The 19,977-nt window shown below is 48.0% G+C and overlaps 1 protein-coding gene across 3 annotated transcripts in view; it reads right to left on the bottom strand.

The window, feature by feature from the left end:
- Positions 1–19,977, bottom strand: part of clip2 (CAP-GLY domain containing linker protein 2) — a 197,633-nt gene that overhangs the window by 40,205 nt on the left and 137,451 nt on the right. For 2 of the 3 annotated variants that reach the window (XM_038813783.1, XM_038813782.1), the window contains exons 6-10: positions 18,765–18,962; positions 15,464–15,567; positions 12,738–12,798; positions 9,062–9,166; positions 3,119–4,033 (exon numbers count right to left, since the gene is read on the bottom strand). In XM_038813783.1, coding sequence (XP_038669711.1) covers positions 3,119–4,033; positions 9,062–9,166; positions 12,738–12,798; positions 15,464–15,567; positions 18,765–18,962 — 1,383 coding nt within the window. The remainder of the gene's footprint in view (positions 1–3,118; positions 4,034–9,061; positions 9,167–12,737; positions 12,799–15,463; positions 15,568–18,764; positions 18,963–19,977) is intronic. The other variant, XM_038813784.1, reaches the window with a different exon arrangement.

The following is a 19,977-nucleotide window of genomic DNA, read 5'->3' on the forward strand; positions in this document are numbered from 1 at the left end:
ACATTCATGGTCATCAAGGTAATCATGGTCTTCAGACAAGGTTAAAGGAGATAACTAGAATACCCCAAATAGACATCCATCCAGCCAGCCCTCTCCTCTCTAAGTCGTTGAATACTGTAGGATTTAGAAGTAATGTCAAGGACTTGGATACTTGGCATTAATAGGGAGCGTGTTCCAGTTGGCATCACACACAAGGTGTCATGCTCTACGCACAGTGCAACCTGACATAACAGAGCACAGATCGTCACATCGCTACACTTGGTAGTACCCTGCATCCTTGAGAAACAGTCAATTGAAAGAAACCTTTTGCTGAAACCCGGTGCCATTCTGTCCCTATCCAGATCTGTACCTTAGATGAAGACATTGCAACTTTAACGACCACACATTTGGTGCAGCAATATTACTCCTGTGAGAAAGATTCTTGCTCCAATTTGGAGTCAGTGGGGAACTTCCAAGTGTCTGCTGCTAAGTTGAATTATCCATTGTCTGGTAGATTGCTGCTAGCTTGGGGGAAGTGACAGAACTCTTGCCACTAGAGATCAGGGTTCAAACCCCACCGCAGATTTAAGCACATAATCTACAACGACATTTCATTGCAGTACTAAGGAATTGCTGCATTGTAAAAATGCTTGACCTCGATATTTGGCTGAACCAGCCGATCACCTGTAACTGCAGCAAGAAGGTGGCCACGACCTTGAAGCATTGTCCTCATTAACATTGGGCTGGAGGTAAAGGTGCCAAGGTGTAGCCTACCAATACTGGGCAGCTCTGCATATTAAAGGTACCCAGCAGGGGAGCAGAGTGATCAGTACAGGCACTCGAGCCCAGGCATCTATAAAACTCTGGCTTCTGCTGGTGGTGAGGTCGTTACCACTGAGTTAATAACATGTGATAGAAATGAATATCAGCCCCAATATCCTTTAGTTATGCTGTTCATTTCAAATATGTCTGCCTGGTCAAGTGAACTGAAAATTCCTCATTTTCTGCCTGGGGCATCTGAACATTTGGAAATGCGCTGCAGCTTCACCAACTATAAAGAATATTGCACAGGTTGTAGAGCGCCTTGGAACATCTTAATGGGGTTATGAGAGGCTATATCAATGTACATTCTTCCGAATTGGAGTGATTGATAGTCAGTTACAAATCAGAATGACCCTAGACAGGTTGGTGGGGGGCTACATAACGTGATGAGGCTGCCAGTTATATTTTGGCAACTTGGCTGTGGGCTCTGAAGGGGGTGGTCCCTCCTGCTCAGTTATCCTGGGCGGGATTCTCTCACCCCGGGGCCGAGCCAGAGAATCGTCGCGACTGGCGCAAATCGCACCACGCCGCCCCGATGCTGGGACATCATTCTCTGGTCAGCGGAGAATCGGTGCCACTGGCCCCGGCGCAGCACGGGTCAGGGGCCGCTCTACGGCCCCCCCCCCCGCCGATTCTCCGCCTGGGATGGGCCGAGCTGCCGTACAAAAAAAAGACCAAGTCCCGCCGGTGCTGTTCTAACCTGGTCTTACTCGGCGGGACCTCGGCGTGGAAGGATCCGGGGGCGGCCTGTGGGGTTGGGGGGGGTCCAACCCCAGGGTCTACCGATCGGCGGGCTGGGGGCCTCCTTTGTTCCGCGCCGCCCCCCTGTAGCCCTACGGCGCAGAGAGGGATTCACCGCGCATGCACGGACATTGCGCCACTCCCACTGTGCAAGCGCAAATCCGCAGCGCCCATCTGACCCCGGGATCGGCAGTGGAGCGGTGTGGGTTGCTCCAGTGCCGTGCTGGCCCCCTGTAGGTGTCAGAATTGCTGCTCCTGAGGCCATGTTGACGCCGTCGAGAAAAGCGACAGCGTTTACGACGGCGTCAACACTTAGCCTCAGGATCAGAGAATCCCTCCCCCTGTGCCCCACAGAGGGTCCCCCTAATGGACACTGAACATCCCACCAGCCTCCGACTGCTGGCGACACCCATCCCCAGCACCTCTCACTGGGACCTGGTTAACTGGCTTTAGTGAAACCAGCTATTTAGCTTCCATGGTCAGTTGAGATGGGTATAAATGCTGGCCGAGCCAGTGACACCCACATCCCATGAAAGCTGATGAGAGGTGGGTAGGGGGTGGAGTCGGTCGGTGGGAGAGGTGTGTGGGGTGGTTTTGGAGGAGGTGGGCAGCCTCCCTCATTGGGACAGATGCTACGGCCTCTGGCAACTATTGGCCCGATGATCTTAAGATCAGGTCGTGGCTTCCAGGGCTACCAAAGGTGGGCTCGCCCAAAGACTATCCCAGCTGATGGCCCGAGCCCACTGTCTCTGCATAACATTGAGCCCTTTCTTTGCCTTTCCTCCTTTGAAGACTAAATTGGCTGCTGTCTTATTCATTGCTTACTTCCTCTGTTGCTGGCGACTCTGTTGGGAAGCTGGTTGTGGGTGCAGTTCTAGGGCATTGACTCCTTCCCCCCACCACCAACCAGCACCTGATAGAAGTACCGGTGATCGTTGTCACAGGGGCCTCGAGGTGGCTGTTGAACTGTGGTTAGGAGTGGGAATTCTGGCCAATTTCCTCCTCCTTAAAACAGGGCCACCGGGGGGGGGAACCGTTGTGTGACTTCCGTTGCTTGCTGAACAGCCTACTCACTCAAGAGTGAAAGTTGAGTCCTGGCTCTATAACTAATTGGATAAACATCCCAAGGCATTGGCAGACCCTGGAAATTGCATTTTTAAACTCCCTGTCGTTTGTTGGCCATTTCCTCCCAAGCATTCACAGCGAGTTTCAGCGGCAAGAACCCCTGTGTACTGCAGCTACGCTAAGAATGATCGAACCATTAAATTACATTTCACACAAGCAAACATATTCTCCCCTGCCATTTAACTGAAGTTACTTCTTCAACTCAATGTACAGACTGTACATACAAATAAGCCCATGCCTGTGTCTATTAATATTTAATTAATATTTATCAAATTTCAAAGACATCTATTATTTTAATATGATGTAAGCCCACATTATTAATACAATGTTAATTTTTCTTTGATATATTCTTGAGTTGATCTTAATCAGAGCATAGCAAGGCTAACATGATTTCTCCTACCACAAACAGACCAGAGATATGTTTATTGTTTTGTTTTTTTAATTCTCATACTTCCGAAGAATGGCGTGCTTCCAGTGCTTGCATCTTCTCCTGAAGGTGCTTAACTTCCTGCTTGTGATGGATCTCAGACTTCTGGAGCGCCTCATAGTCCATCATTTGTCTCTGAGCCGCAGATATCTGCTCCTTTAAGAAGCTGATGGCCTGTGCCTGGTCTTTGTAGCTGGCGTGAAGCTTCTCCTGCTCACTGAGCCTCAGCTCAGCATTTCGGAGCTGATCGACGGTCGTCTGGAGCTCTTGCCTGTGCTGACTTGTCGTCAGCTCCAATTTGTTCCCCCAGTCTGCGTTGCATTCTCCCACTTCACACTTGGCTTCTTGCACCTTAACTCTGAAGTCCTCTTTTTCCTTTATGTGAAGTGCCATCTCAATCTCGTGCTTGGCTTTCAAGTTCTCCCATTCTAGGTGGTGTTCCATCTTCAGGCTTTCTATGGTGGCTCTTAGCTCGACCAGCTCACTGTTCTGAACATCACTGCCGGCAATCAATGAGACCTTAAGCTCCTCCAGAGATTTCTGGTGGTCAGACACCAGGGTGTCCAATTTGTTCTTCCAGTTGTCCATCATCTCCATGTTTTCCTTCGTTGCCTGGTGCAGCTTCTGCCGGAGGTCGCTGATATCCTGCAAGTATTTCTCGTTGGCGGCCTTTAACTTTCCCGTCTCCGCTTGATACTCCTGCAGTCTGGCCTCATATTTCTCCCTCAGTAGGACACTCTCAGTCTGGTGCTCCTTGTTGACCGACGATAGCTGTTCTCGCAATTTGAGAACCTCCGACTGGAGGCTGAGACTGTGCTCCGGCGTGTCTGACTTGTTCGAGCTTCTCAGTCTCTGCTGCAGTTCCTCAATCTCGCTGTTCCGCAAGCTGAGTTCATCCTCCAGCTGCACGATCCTGGATTTTTCAGCTACCGTGGTGAGCTAGAGTCAGAAAAGCAGAGAAAACACAGTTAGTATCCAACGTATTGCTGCTCCGGTAGCTTCTGTTAATGGTTTGCAGACTGGCCAAGTGTGGCATGGCAGCTTCGATATATTATTTGTTGTAAAGTTGCCGTTCTATACCTTTGATCGTTAGATAGTAGGAACAAAGAACTCTCAGATTTAATTTGGTGGCTGGAGTATTGCCAATTGATGTGTACAACATTTGGTATAGAAGCACACCTACAGCATCACAGTGCCACAATGTCTAGTCAATTTGCTTTGTATATGAAGCTTAGTCTTGGTCATGCTGCAGGGACCCCTCCATTTTGGGGAAGTGCTAGAAAAGATCCCAAGCTCAAACCATTCCTTTTACTATTAGACAAATCATAAATCTCTAAACGTTATCAAAACTGGCACGATGGAGATGAGCAGCCTAGGGTTGTGGGTTATTGTCCATTCACATTACAATGATGACACTCGGGGCTCATTTTGTTGATCATCTATTGAGTCAGAGAGGGGCTGCGTCCGAGAGGAATAACGAATGACTGCTTCAGTCATTGGGTTCGACCTCAATGTCTTCAATCTCCCCATCTCCTAACCTTATCAAGCAGACCATTGTCTAGCAACATTTCTACAATCCACTTCACAAGGCCGTTCCTGCTGACTGATACCAATATTAGATTCTCCATTTATACAAAACAATCTACAGTTTTCCTGGAAGAGTTCCGATTTATGGCCCTTGAACTTTGACTGCTTCACTCATGTATTTGATAGAATGTCTCACTGTGCTTTGTCTCTCACAATGGGTTCTCTCTATAGTTATATATTGTGGGCATTTCCCCCCTAATGTAGATCTATTATAAAGCGTTAATATACTGTTCACTGGGAGCTTGTTTCCTTTTTTAATATCTTCACACAGACCTCTTCCCTTTGGGAATAGTGAGGAGCTGCTGGGATGATTGGCAGGCTGCTTATTGTGTCACAAATGCGCCAGTATTTTAATGAATGACAGCAACTCTTCCACAAAAGGTATTATTTATTTAATACAAATATTATATAATTCAGTGTCTAAGTGTTGGTCTAATTTTCCTAATCATTTTTGTTTCATTCGCCTTCCTCATTGCCTATTGCCGTGTAGATGCAAACTCTGCCAATCCGACATACGATCTCTGATAGGCCAAAGCACAAAGTCTGGGCAACTCACTTCAATTTGCACCACTATTTTACGTCTGTTGATTTGATTTGTTTGAACCTTTTGGGGCAGCACGGTGCACAGTGGTTAGCGCTGCTGCCGCACAGCACCAGAGGCCCCGGGTTCAATTCCGGCCTCGGGTGACTGTCTGTGTGGAGCTTGCACGTTCTCCCCGTGTCTGTGTGGGTTTCCTCCGGGTGCTCCGGTTTCCTCCCACAGTCCAGGTTAGGTGGATTGGCCTGGCTAAATTGCTCCTTAATGTCCAAAATGATGTGTAGGTTAGATTAAAGGCTTAGTGGGATAGAGCGGGGTAGTGAGTTGGGGTGAAGTACTCTTTCAGATTGTCGATGCAGACACGATGGGTCGACTGGCCTCCTTCTGCACTGTAGGGATTCTATTCTATGATTCTATGGAGGTTTGTAAAATAGAACAGTAAAGCACAGTACAGGCTCTTTGGCCCACAATGTTGTGCCAACCATTTATCCTAATCTAAGATCAACCTAACCTACACCCCTTCAAATAACTGTTGTTCATGTGCCTGTCCAAGATTCGCTTAAATGTCCCTAATGACTCTGACTCTGCCACCTCCACTGGCAGTGCATTTCACACACCCACCACTCTCTGACATCTCCCCTATACCTTCCTCCAATCACCTTAAAATTCTGTCCCTCTCTCGGGCTTTATGTGGGCGGATAAGACCCCGCGAGTAAGGAGATCGCTGTTGGAGTGCAGTCAGGTGGGGGAGGGGTGGGTTGGCGCTGCCGAACTTTCGCAACTACTACTGGGCGGCCAATATAGCTATGATTAGGAAGTGGGCAATGGAGGGGGAGGGCGGCGGCCTGGGAGTAGCTGAAAGCGGAGTCATGTAAAGGTACTAGTCTGGGAGCTTTGATAACGCTCCTTTGCCGTTCTCACCAACCCGTTACTCTACAAGTCCGGTGGTGGTGGCGACACTGCGGATCTGGGGACAGTGGAGGAGGTACAAGAAGGTGGAGGGAGCGCGGTCTGGACCCCGATATGCAACAATCACAGGTTTGCCCCGGGTAGGATGGATGGTGGTTTCCAGAGCTGGCAGAGGGCAGGCATCAGAAGGATGGGAGATCTGTTCATAGACGGAAGCTTTCCCAGTTCGAAGGCGCTAGAGGACAAATTTAATCTGCCGCCAGGAAACGCCTTTAAATATCTGCAAGTACGAGCCTTCCTGAAAAAACAGGTAGTGGCCTTTCCGACGCTGCCGCACTGAGGATACAGGACAGGGTGGTCTTCGGCACCTGGGTGGGGGAGGGGAGGGTGTCGGATATGTACCAGGAACTACAGGAGGCGGAGGAAACCCCGGTGGTGGAGCTCAAGGGCAAGTGGGAGGAGGAGCTCGGTGAGGAGTTGGAAACGGGTCTGTGGGCAGAGGTCCTGGGCAGGGTTAATTCCTCATCATGTGCCATGCTCAGTCTGATTCAATTTAAGGTGGTCCACCGGGCACACATGACGGCAGCGAGAATGAACAAGTTTTTTTGGGTAGAAGACAGTTTGTATGAGGTGCAAGGGCAGCCCTGCAAACCATGTCCACATGTTTTGGGCAAGCCCTCTGGCAAGGGTTCGCGAGGGCAATGTCCAAGGTGCTTCACACACGGCTGGTGCCGAGTCCAGAGATAGCGATCTTTGGAGTGTCAGAAGACCCAGGAGTTCAGGGGGCGAAAGAGGCCGACATCTTGGCCTTTGCCTCCCTAGTAGCCCGGAGACGGATTTTATTAATGTGGAGGGACTCGAAGCCCCTGAGTGTAGAGACTTGATTACCTACATGGCTGGGTTTCTCAGCCTCGAGAAAATAAAGATTGCCTTAAGAGGGTCTACGCAAGGGTTCTCTCGGGTGGGGGGGTGGGTGAGTGCTTCATTGGGATGGTGTGGGAAGACTGAGTCGCGTGGGGTAATGTCTATTTAATTGTTATTGTATATTCTCTTTTTGCACTATGTTAATGTTCACTCTGGTTTGTTTTGTTATTATTGTTACTACTGTTTTATTATGAAAAATTCTGCAAAACTTTAATAAAGATACTTTTTTAAAAAATGATATCTCTCTCGTGACAGCCATTTGCGCCCTGGGGAAAAGTCTCTGGCTATGCAGTCTATCCACGCCTCTCATCACCTTGTACACCTCTATCAAGTCACTTCTCTTCCTTCTTTGCTCCAGTGAGAAAAGCCCTAGCTCCTTCAACCTTTCTTCATAAGACATGCCCTCCAGTCCAGGCAACATCATGGAAAACCTCCTCTGCACCCTCTCCAAAGCATCCACAACTTTCCTAGAATGAGGCGACCAGAGCTGGACACAATATTCCAAGTGTGGTCTAACCAGGGTTTTATAAAGCTGCAGCAAAACCTCGTGGCTCTTAAACTCAATTCCCCTGTTAATGAAAGCCAACACACCATATGTCTTCTTAACAACCCTGTCAACCTGGGCGGCAACTTTGAGGGATCTATGTACGTGGACCCCAAGATCTCTCCGTTCCTCCACACTTCCTAGAATCCTTCTGAGGGGAGTTGCCTCACTGGTGCATAAATCACAAACCAACATTTGTCAGTCAGCACAGGGCTAAATAGCTGGCTTTTAAAGCAGACCATAGCAGGCCAGCAGCGCGGGTTCAATTCCCGTACCAGGCTCAACGAGCAGGCGGCGGAATGTGGCGACTAGGGGTTTTTCACAGTAACTTCATTTGAAGCCTACTTGTGACAATAAGCGATTTTCATTTCATTTCAATTCAATTTCAGACTCTGGCAGTGGCAGTGGGGTAGGTGCTTTGGCTGTACCGGCCTTTCTACTGCACCCAACTAACAAAAGTCTATACCTCTAGCCTGAAAATACCTATTGCTCTTCCTGGGCCTTGCGAATCTTACAGAGCCTGCACACTGTCAAGGAGCAAATGCCCAGAAAATTTGACTGGTTCTGTATTTTTATTTTTGGTCCTCTCTCTGCTTACTTTAATGTGCCCCTCCTTCTCTGTACATTCTTACCCCATCCATGTTCCTACATCTCCTCTACAAGGACTGTAACTGTCACCTAGAAGGACAAGGGCAGCAACTGCACAGGGGAACACCGTCACTTCCAAGTCACACACCATTCCTGTTTTGGGCCTATGCCATTGGTCCCTCATTGTCCCTGTGTCAAATTCCTGGGACTCGCTCTCAAACAGCACTGAGGGAGCACCTTCACCTGGCAGGTTGCAACAGCTCACCACCTTCTCAAGGGCAAGTAGTGTCAGTGATGGCCACATACTGTACCAGGTTGGCAACTGATCTCTGCAATAATCACCTCGCCCTAACTGCACTGAACATTGAGAACAAAGTTCAGGGGACACTGGACAATGAGCCCAAAATATCATGTTGTTAATATGAACCCTTCATTAAGGCCAACCATTGAAGATGCCTATGTTATTTTAATCTGATTTAAGACTTATGATTCATGTCGGTTGCTAGCTCACCAGCACTTAAAGTAATTCCACATGCAACCAGACCACAGGCAGAGCTTGCGATGCAGCAGGGAGCTGAGCCTCCACATGCTTGTCAGAAAGCTTCAGCTTCCTGCTGCAGACTTAGCACACTGGGGGACGGACCAAGCAATGTTTTAGCAGACCAATGCCAAGCAGAAATATAAAAAGGCTTTCAAGAGCAGAAGTGAAAAGAAAACCCATCCCGCCGCTCCCATTTCAACGCAAAGCGCAAGACAGAAAACAAAACCTAATATGCTTGAAAATAAGATGAAGCTTTGGTGATGTCAAGCCATTCTCAGGCAAGCTATGAGACTGACTGAGGGATGGGGGGGGGGGAGGCACATGAACTGCTTTTACCCGAGTGTCTTCGAACTCCTTTTGGAGTTTTCCAGCTTTGGTCCTTTCAAACAGCAGGCTGTGCTCGAGCTCCCGAATGCGGGCATGCTCTAACTTTGTCTGAGTCTGTTTGTCCCGAGGGAAGAAGGTGAAAAAGAAAGAGAGAGAGAGAGAGAGAGAGAGAGGGAGGGAGAGAGAGAGAGAGAGAGACACAAACAGACTGTAACAGCTCAGCACAATAAAATCAATGGGGAAAAGAGGCAAATGCAAAACGATTACACCGTCAAGTATTCACAACCGAGGGATAAAGCTTTTGCCTGAATGACACCTGCTGATCTTTCATAATATGCATCAAGCAGGCAAAGCAATTCCAAAGAGAGTATTACATTTCACGTGGAGCAGGCAGACACATAAAGGTTTGAGCCTTCAAGTTAGTCACAGATTTGACAGACGCAGGTAAAATATTACCCTTTTTATTCCCCCACCCTTTGGGGGGGGGGGGGGGGGGGCACTGCAATCACTAGGCTTGCACAGCTCCGCACAGCAGCAAGGCCGAAATTGGGAACTCTAGCAGTGCTGAAAATCAGTGCGTGACAGTACCACATCCTTACGTTGAGAAAGAACACCTTGTAGGATGGCATTCCTGTGCTCCTTTCTTGCAGAAATAATAAAAGCAGCTGAACTATTTTTAGGGGACCCCACATCAAAGCATGGCTTGGACCCGCCCCCTACACACTTCAGCCGAGTGGTCACTAGGAGTCAAATAAAGCTGCATTCTGCACGGAACTCTCCGTGTTGTTGGAATAGAATGGACCAAGGAAGGAATGGGGAGCGGAACTGCAAACACGCACAGAGTGCTGATTGCTTTATGGAAAATTAGATTACCGTGAATATTTATTTTTCCATGACCAGTCCAGTCAATGCTCATCTTTTGCATCATCCCACTCTTCCCTGCATGCTACCAAAATGACGAGTGGGATTTACCGGCTGTTCACGCCAGCGGGAAATTCCGGTGCCACGCCTGCGCACGGGTTTCCCAGCGGTGAGGGGTACGGTCAACGGGAAATCCCGTTGACAACGGCGGGACCAGTAGACGGGCCGCCTCCCCGCTGAAAAACACACATTGGGGTGGTCAGCAAAACCCGCCTGACAGCTTTTAAATCATTTCCACGTACACTGATTTTTACTGCAAGCTGATAAAATTCCGATTTCGAATTCCGAAACATCTGTAATTATATATCTGGTCCCAACTTGCTCACATTCAGTTCCTTCAGGGATCAATCCTCTGCCTCGCTTTCTAGTGGGTTGTATCTTTTGAGTTGGGCTTTATTTTTATTTGCAGTGATGGACATTACCTCAGCATTCCAGAATCAAAACAGCCCTTCTTTTGGGCCAGAAAAAATATATTTTTGAAAATGTGTTCTTTCATGGGAAGTGGATGTCGCCAGCATTTGTCGTCCATCCCTAATTGCCCTTGAACCCAGGGCCATTTCAGAGGGGCAATTAAAAGTCAACCACATTGCTGTGTCTCCGGAGTCACACGTAGGCCAGACCAGGTTAGGACGGCCGATTTCCTTCCAGTGAATCGGATGTGTTTTTACAATAATCAATGATAATTTCATGAAGACTGGTTTGCATTTCCAGGTTCCTTTAGTCGAATTTAAACTCCCAGCAGCTGCTGTGGTGGGATTTGAACCCATGTCCCCAGAGCATAGCCTGGGCTTCTGGATTACTAGACCAGCGACCATACCACTGCGCCACCATCTTCCCTGTGCATTGCTCTAGCATACTTGGGCATTACAGAGGGATTACTGTCACTAAATTTGAGATAGGGAGAATTGTACGGTTATTTTTAACTGGTATAAAGAGGAAGCAAGACAGTGGGTATTTGGCCCTGAGGCTCTGGGTGCAGTTGCCACACGATTACCGTTGCTATGTGTGTGCTGCCGCAAGGCATCTCTTGCCTTCCCCAAACGGCAGAGTAATGGGTTGGTTTACATTTTAAATGGTCAGCCCTTTTCATTCAAAATGGCTAAAAACAGAAATGCAGTGGAAAGTGCCCCAGAAGCTGCACTGAGCAGTGACTTAAATACGGAACTGGCAGCAATTCAAAGGCACATGTAGCTGCATTTCACCTCACTTCACGACTGAGGGTGTTGCTCGTGTAACAACAAGAAACAAGCCTGCAGCGAGAAACAATTCCTTCACTGTTTGATCGAACTGAAATGCCCCAGACGCAGTCATTCGACTAATTGGTACTGGGAGATCAGCAACATCTCCAAATAGACTATTTGGGAGATGGGTCGAATTGCATTTGTACCAGACTCCAGGTCTGATCTTCGCTTTACTCATTGGGTTTCTGTTCCACGAAGGTTTATTCGAAAAAAGTCCCGAAATAGCATCCGACTAGCTACTACTGGTAGAAACTGGATGTATCCCATTACTCAATGCAGTTTGGCAGGAGGCCAATGGGTTTGCTAAATGCAGGAGTCTTCTATCACACACTTGGACAATGAAAAAAACACTAGTTAAATTGTCAATCAAGAGGAACGTCATACATCCACAGACATGACATACAGGAAGCAAAACTCCAGAGAGACAAGTCCACAGCTGTAAACATTGTGGGAGCAGAATGATCAAGGTCACCATTCTCAAAAAGTAAAATACATCAACTAAGCCACCTCTCTTCTTTCCAACCCACTCTGTCAAAGCAAAAGGTTGAGTTATAATTCTGCCCACTCTCTGTCCTCCAGGAGTGGAAGACTGGGAAGGTTGTGCTCTCTCTCTCTCTCTCCCAAAGGCAGCAACATAAATTTAAATTTAAACCTATACGCAAGTCTGTTTTCAGACTTTCTGTCTCAATAAGTTTGAGTAAAGAGTGAGAAAAGAAATTGGGACGATTAAGATAATTTAAGCAGTTAGAACATAGAACAGTACAGCACAGAACAGGCCCTTCGGCCCTCAATGTTGTGCCGAGCCATGATCACCCTACTCAAACCCACGTATCCACCCTATACCCGTAACCCAACAACCCCCCCCTTAACCCTACTTTTATTAGGACACTACGGGCAATTTATCATGGCGAATCCACCTAACCTGCACATCTTTGGACTGTGGGAGGAAACCGGAGCACCCGGAGGAAACCCACGCACACAGGGGGAGGACGTGCAGACTCCACACAGACAGTGACCCAGCCGGGAATCGAACCTGGGACCCTGGAGCTGTGAAGCATTTATGCTAACCACCATGCTACCCGGCTGCCTCACAGTTCTCACATTATTTTGGAATTCCTGAGTTTCGGTCATGAAGATTCCAAGCTGATGGATGCCTTGCGTAACAGTTTTATTTTTCAAACTATCTTGCATTGAACGGGCAAACCAATAAACCCCTCAAACTTCAGGGAATAAAAATGCTCTATTTTCCTTCTTCCTATTTGCCTGGCTGGCCAAACGGCTTCCTTGGAGAGTAGAATGCAGACATCTTTACAAACACCATCAACCCCAGTGATGATGCACCCCCTACCAGGTCATCCAGGTGTGCCCTGCCATGAAAAATGGGGGAGCACAATTTGAGGAAAAGCCAGGAAAAGAAGGCAGGTCAATGCTTGTCTCCCAGCTCGGGTTTATCGATAAACAGTCCGACAATGCATTTCATCTACTGAGATACTGGTCGCATTATCCGTGCTCAATACTTTTACCTCCAAATCTCCTTTGGTAATTGATTCTTCTTCCACTCGGAACTGGAGATCTTCAATTTTCCTGTAAAACCATTAAAGCAAAGGGGTAAAAATTAAAGTTAAGCCTTCAGGGATATGGCACACACTCTAGCATCACAAATCCCAACATTTTGGGTTGGCTTGCTAGAGTCAGAGCAAGCAAAGGAATTTCTTTCTGCAAAATCTAAACATGTGCAAAAGAGCTGTGGAAGCCAACAATCAATTGAAATTTTAACACCCGAGATCGATGGAGTTATGCTGAGTAATTAAGGGATCAAATGGTATGGAGCTGATAAAAGCAAATTATTCCAGAGGCTGGAATCTGGAAAAGAAAACCCAGAAAATGCTGGACAATCTCAGCAGATCTGAAAGCATCTGTGGAGAGAGAAGGGAGCTAACGTTTCGAGTCTGGATGCCTCTTTGTCAAAGCTGGAGTTGAGGTGGGTAAATGGGGGTTGAGGTGGGTAAATGGGGTTGAGGTGGGTCAATGGGGGTTGAGATGGGTCAATGGGGGTTGAGGTGGGTCAATGGGGGTTGAGGTGGGTAAATGGGGTTGAGGTGGGTCAATGGGGGTTGAGATGGGTCAATGGGGGTTGAGGTGGGTCAATGGGGGTTGAGGTGGGTAAATGGGGGTTCAGGGGGTAAATAGGGTCGAGGTACAAATCACCCAATGTCTAGTGAAATGGCAGAAAAGGTTTGAGTGGCTCATTGCGCCACTCTTGTTCAGTCTCACTCCCTGTAACTCAGTTTAGTCACGTACCCCACCTCCTGAACTCTGCCCTTCCCAACGCCGACTTCTGGTCCTCACCATTCCACTAAATACACAAAGCCTTCACCCATCTGAGCTAGACTCTCTGGACATCCTGAGTCACTCCCCACACCCTTTAAAGCCATCTCAAGTCCGACTCTTTGTGATTTCCATTATCCCTACAAACTCTTTTTCCTTCCTCAACATTCTTCCGCGTCTAGCAGCTTGGGTTGATCTATTATGTGAAAGGTCGTATATAAACCCACCAAATAAATTCCAGCCATCCTTTGTGGGGAGAATGCAGTAAAATGGGAAATCTAACAGCATGGGTGGAAAAACAACATCAAAACAAGATGGGTTTATTATCAATTCTCTCATGATCTATGTGCTCATTGGCGTGAATGACATCAGTGCTTATGCATGGAACATATTTTCTCTTTTGCAATTATGAGTCAACAACTGCACTGCCTGCCTGGGTTCGGGGCTGGTCACGTAGGCCACAGTGCAGTACAGAGTTGGAGCAAAAATTTCCCTTTACTTATTAGGTTATCTCTTAACCCAAAGGGTTAGCTCGAAACGTTAGCGCTTTTCTCCCCCTACAGATGCTGCCAGACCTGGTGAGATTTTACAGCATTTTCTGTTTGGTTTCCGTTTCCATTATTCGCAGTAATTTGCTTTTATCTTCGGTTATCTCTTAATCTACGCAGTGGAACATAAATTAATTAAATGGCTACCTTTAAATGGAGGCGTGGTTTGACATAATTCTACAGGGACAAGAGGGGCGCGACTTAACGGAATAGTTTCTAAGTGTCACTTGTAGTGGGTTTTTCTGGGAATTTCCTGCCGGCTCTGTCGCCGAGTATCCACTGCTATGTAACCACACTTAGTCACTTTTTGGGCTCTGGGCCGTTTCTCCCCGGTCAAGCCCACACTTAGAATTATTTTCATCACTGGGGAGCTGAACTCGCTGGCCAGACTGGTTCCTCAGAGATCAGGCCGCCATTTTGGAAGGGTGTCCTGATCTTGAAATGGGCTTGGGGGTCCCCTATATCCCTCCACCCCCAAACACATGGGTATTACCCCTCCATCCCCCTGCCCACCATGTGATGAAACATCGCTATGGCGTTTTCAGGCCTTTTAATATCACTTTTCAGGCCTCCCCCTCTCTTCCAGGATCCCCACCCTACACTCCCCCCAACCGTCTGGAGGCTCCATCATACACGCCCTACACTCCAACAACCTTCATACATACCCTACACACACCCCCCCCCCACCCCACCCAATCCTCCTCTCATGGGCCAGGCTCTCCTCAGGCCCTGTCCCTTGGCAGTGCCACCCTGACAACCTGGCAGTACATCTGACGGCTTTGCAATGCCACCTGGGCACCTTGGAAGTGCCAGAGTGGTGAGGCGCAGTAGCCAACGTGGCAGTCCCAAGGTGTCCACGTTCAAGGGGGAGGGTCACCCTGCACTGTCCCAGACCACTCAGGGGCCGAGAAGTGGGCCCGGGAGACCCCCCCAGGTGCCGTTCCGTCTGGTCCATGTTTGTGTGGATGGTGGCCAGCTGCGGGCACCCTGGGGAGGCTAGTTGATGCCGGGGGCCCAGTGAATCCCGGGTCAGCATGCCCAGAAACGTTTTAAACCTACTTGGGCATGTGAGGCTTGGCCCCACCCATTGTGGGCAGGATCCTGATCGCGACGCCTAACGAGGTCTGGGTAGATCTCCTGAGGCATACCGGCTGTCGGGAAGCCTGAGGGAGGCCTCTCCAGATTGCGCTCCCAGTAGATTGCGTCCGAGGTGTCTGGCCGTACAATCTCCCACTTCATTTCGAAATTTCCATCATCCCCTTGCCTGCTTTTCTGCCACTTCCTGGACAAACCAGTTTCCCTTTACCTTCCTCTCTCCCCTTCTCTGGACACACATCCTTTACTGTTTTCTGTCTCCTGGGTTTACATCTTACCTTTTCTCCTCTTCCAGTGTGTTTAACAATTCACGTTTTTGTTTCTCAGCATTGTTCAACATGGATCGCGCTGCCAGAAGATTCGCCTCAGCCTCTGTCGCATACTGCAGGGAAAAATAGTCGGTCACTTCTTATCTGATTGGCTTTTAGCTATGGGAATAGAGATGTCCACTCGGTTTAAATGACTTATTGGATTTGACCCTGCGCCATGTTATTGTTTGACCAGTTATTGACCAGGAAACACTTGATGCAATAGAGAATCGGGCTGGACTGACAGGACGATGGTGGCTCACTAGTGGGCTGGAAAGCCAGGGGCCAACCCTGCTTCAGCCCCACCAGTGAATAAGCCACCTTTGAGGCTTCTGATTCTTTAAGGGGCGAGATCTTGCCTCCAAGAACTGCCCACTGGAGACCAGGAACTTGACAGTCTCAGCAGCGCCACAGAGAGCAGTGGCCACTGCTGGGACTGCATCCATACCTGAGAAGCAGCATGGATGCCTGTTATGGGCCAGGGCTTAGAAACTTCAAAGTGTATTATGAAGTTCACCTGACCTACAACCTTTATGTTGAATTTGGCTAGGACGAGCACAAAAGCCTTCACTGAAGATGTGATTCATCAGACTTCCTAGTAAACACAGCAAGAATTTTTATTAATCATAAAGACACCACAAAGCTACAGTAATCCATGTATATAACACTTAATGAATTCCCCCTTAACTGTTCCAATTCAATAATAAAATCCAATTAAACTAAACCCCTTTTCAAGGGCATGGCCCAGCACACTGTATTCTCACTTCAATGGGACCGGTCCTTTCCCTGAGATTCTAATTCAGTTCCAATCAACAGATTCAAACTCCTTCCGGAAAGCAACTATATCTTTAAAGTTACCAAGGCCGTTAGCCACAACCAATGTGCTTTTACTAGAACAGCTTTTAAAATGAAAACAGAGAAAGACTTGAAAACACGTCTTTCTCCTTCTGCAGTCCAAAGCAGTCAAACTGAAACTGAAACCTAAAAATATCCCTCTCACCTGACAGCCACAGCCCAATATGCTACAAGTCACGTAATAAGAGTCTAAACCTTTCTTAACGGGACACTCACGTGACAGCCACCCTCTCACGAAGGCAAGTGGAGTCGGCGCCACCGTAGCCAGTCAGGCAAGTGGGGTTGGGCTGGGGGGTGGGCATGGTTGGTGAAGTTAGGGGGTTTGAGCCACGGGGGCAGCCATTGCTGCTAGGCAATGCCTCAGAGTGCCCAATCAGGAGGGCCCAAGGACACTAGGAAGAAGGATTTGAATGCCAGTCCGCCGGCAGGGTGGAGCACAGCGAATCAGGAACCTGTGTTTTGTGCATGTCCTAAGCTAGCGGACGTTTGGGGTTCCTTCTTCAGCATCATGTCGGCAATCTTAGAAAGGGAATTGGAGCCTGGTCCCCTGGAAGCCATTTTTGGGGTGTTGGACCTGCCAGAGCTGCAGACGGAAGCGGGGGAAAATGTCATAGCCTTCGGCTCGCTGAATGCTCACAGGTGGGTTCTGTTAGAGTGGAGGTCAGCTTCTCCACCCAGTACCTCAGCCTAGCTGGAGGATCTCATGGAGTTTTTGTACCTTGAGAAAATTAAATACACATTGAGAGGTTCGATTGGGAGATTTTACACAAGCTGGCAGCCATTTGTCACGTATTTCAAGGAACTGGTCATCGTCAAAAGCTTTGGGGGGGGGGGGGGTGGTGATCAGGTGGGGTGGATTTTGCGGATTGTCTATCGGTTTTGTATTTTTGTATTTATATCTTTAAAAATGTTGAATAAAGATATTTATTTTACCCCATGCCTTCCCCCATGATTCTCCGACCCCCCCCCCCCCCCCCACCCCCAAAGCCTCCCACCCACCCCAAGAGCCCCGGGCTCAGTTTTGGGAGAGATGAGTGACACTGAACTCAGCAGAATGTGCATGCTATAACCAAGCTTAACGATTGATTTCTGCTAATTTGTTCAGGCGAACAACCAGTGTACTGAACTGTCCATTATAGAACAATCTAACCGGGGATAGAAATTTAATCTATACCACACAGAAAAGACTCTGAGCATGATTGATCATACTCCAGACTCAGTGGCTACACTTTGTTAGTGATGTGAATAAAAACGATTAGTCATTCCATGCAATCCTGGAGATGCAAGCCTCTGAGCAGTTCCAGTAACCCTGTGATTGAGCTCACCAGTTTACAAAGTGATGTAATTATCTGGGTTTGCCTATTTAGACTTCTTCCACCAAGGGAGTGCTTCAAAAAGGGACAGTCCAACTTACAAGCTAAACATCACAACTCTGTCGACCCCCGCACCACCCGTTGGCAATTTCTCAGGAGGTTCACCGACCAAAACACAGCTAAGCAAAAGTCAACTTCAACAGATCAATGAAGAGTCATTATAGCTGGGACAATCTTTTTAAAAAGTCAGAAAAACCCAAGCATCCATGACTTTGCAACCTGATTTTAAATAAATTTAGAGTACCCGATTCATATTTTCCAATTAAGGGGCAATTTAGCTAAAGGATGTCCAATACACAGTGAGGAATTATTTAGTTCCATTAAACTGTATGAAATAACTGAATTGATCAGAAGCGACTGCAACGCGTTTAAAATAAATGGGTTAACATCTTCACTAAAATAGCAGATAAAAATCATTTTGATGCCTAACTCTAATTAGAAATTCCAATTCAAAATCCAAATTCCAAATCCAAATTCCAAATCCAAATTCCAAACCCAAATTCCAAACCCAAATTCCAAACCCAAATTCCAAACCCAAATTCCAAACCCAAATTCCAAACCCAAATTCCAGTTCATTATTGTGAATGGTTTTGCTAAGCTCAATTTTACAAGACAATGAACTTCGCTCAAAACGCATTGTTGCTTTGCAAAAATATTGCATTAATGGAATTCTCTCACACAAAGACATTGCATGGTTGTTCAACCTTTCTCTTCACTTAAAAGGGCTGTGAATCTTTGAAATTCTCTACCACAAGGAGCTGGGATTGTTCAGTCACTGAGCATATTCAAGACAGAAATTGATAAGTTTTGTTTTAGGAACTACAGGAATGAAAGGAAATAGTGATGGTGGAATCGAGATAGATGATCACCCATGATGGTGGAGCAGGTTTTGGAGAGCTGAATGATCTACTCCAGCTCCTTTATCTTCTGCCGCAGTAACAACACTCCATGTCACTTCATGAATATTTGGACCAATGTTATTAATTATTTGTTAGTTTTGGAGGGGCCCTGTCCTATTGCTGCACCTTTGCCCGCTTCCGTACCTGTGCGTGTGTGGCCTTTAGAAGAGCCAGCTCTTTCTCCACTTCGCAGATGTGGCTGGTTGCCTTGGCAACCTCGGCTCTTTCCAGGTCTCGTTCTGCCAGCAGCTGCTCAATGTGCTGCTGTTTCTCCTTTAGAGCTTCCTGCAAGGCTGTGGTGCCAGAGATCTTCCGAGCATAGCGAGAGGATGTCTCAGTCAGCTGAGCGAGAGAGAAAAAGAGGAACAAATCTCAGGTTGTCTCAATGGTTGGTGGATTAGTAATGGCATCGAGTAACCGTGGAATGATGGTCAACTTTTCACAGTAACTGCATTGCAGTGTTAATGTAAGCCTGCTTGTGACAATAAAGATTATTTAAAAAAACACTTGATCATCCAAAACAAAAGACTGGGTGGAGATGGGAGAGGTGGTGAAGAGGATTGAAAGCATCAACAACCCTGTATTGTTGGACCCACATCACTGCTGCAGTGGCTTTACAAACCAGCGCCCCTCACTGATTCACACTCCCTCACCGATTCAAACTCCCTACCCCCTCACCGATTCACACTCCACCCCCTCCTCACCGATTCACACTCCCCGTCACCGATTTACACTCTTCCTCCTCCCTCACTGAGTCACACTCCCTCACCGATTCACACTCCTCCGTCACTGATTCATACTCCCTGACCGTTTCACTCCACCCCCCCACACCGATTCACACTCCACTCCCCCCTCACCGATTCACACTTCACTCCCTCCCTCACCGATTCACACTCCACTCCCCCCTCACCGATTCACACGCCACTCCCCCCTCACCGATTCACACTCCACTCCCCCCTCACCGATTCACACTCCACTCCCCCCTCACCGATTCACACTCCACTCCCCCCTCACCGATTCACACTCCACTCCCCCCTCACCGATTCACACTTCACTCCCCCCTCACCGATTCACACTCCACTCCCCCCTCACCGATTCACACGCCACTCCCCCCTCACCGATTCACACTCCACTCCCCCCTCACCGATTCACACTCCACTCCCCCCTCACCGATTCACACTTCACTGCCCCCTCACCGATTCACACTCCACTCCCGCCACACAGATTCACACTCCCCCCTCACCGATTCACACAACACTCCCCCCTCACCGATTCACACTCCACTCCCCCCTCACAGATTCACACTCCCCCTCACCGATTCACACTCCACTCCCCCCTCACCGATTCACACTTCACT

Source organism: Scyliorhinus canicula, chromosome 12 (assembly GCF_902713615.1).
Source record: "Scyliorhinus canicula chromosome 12, sScyCan1.1, whole genome shotgun sequence".
Taxonomy (NCBI): Eukaryota; Metazoa; Chordata; class Chondrichthyes; order Carcharhiniformes; family Scyliorhinidae; genus Scyliorhinus; species Scyliorhinus canicula.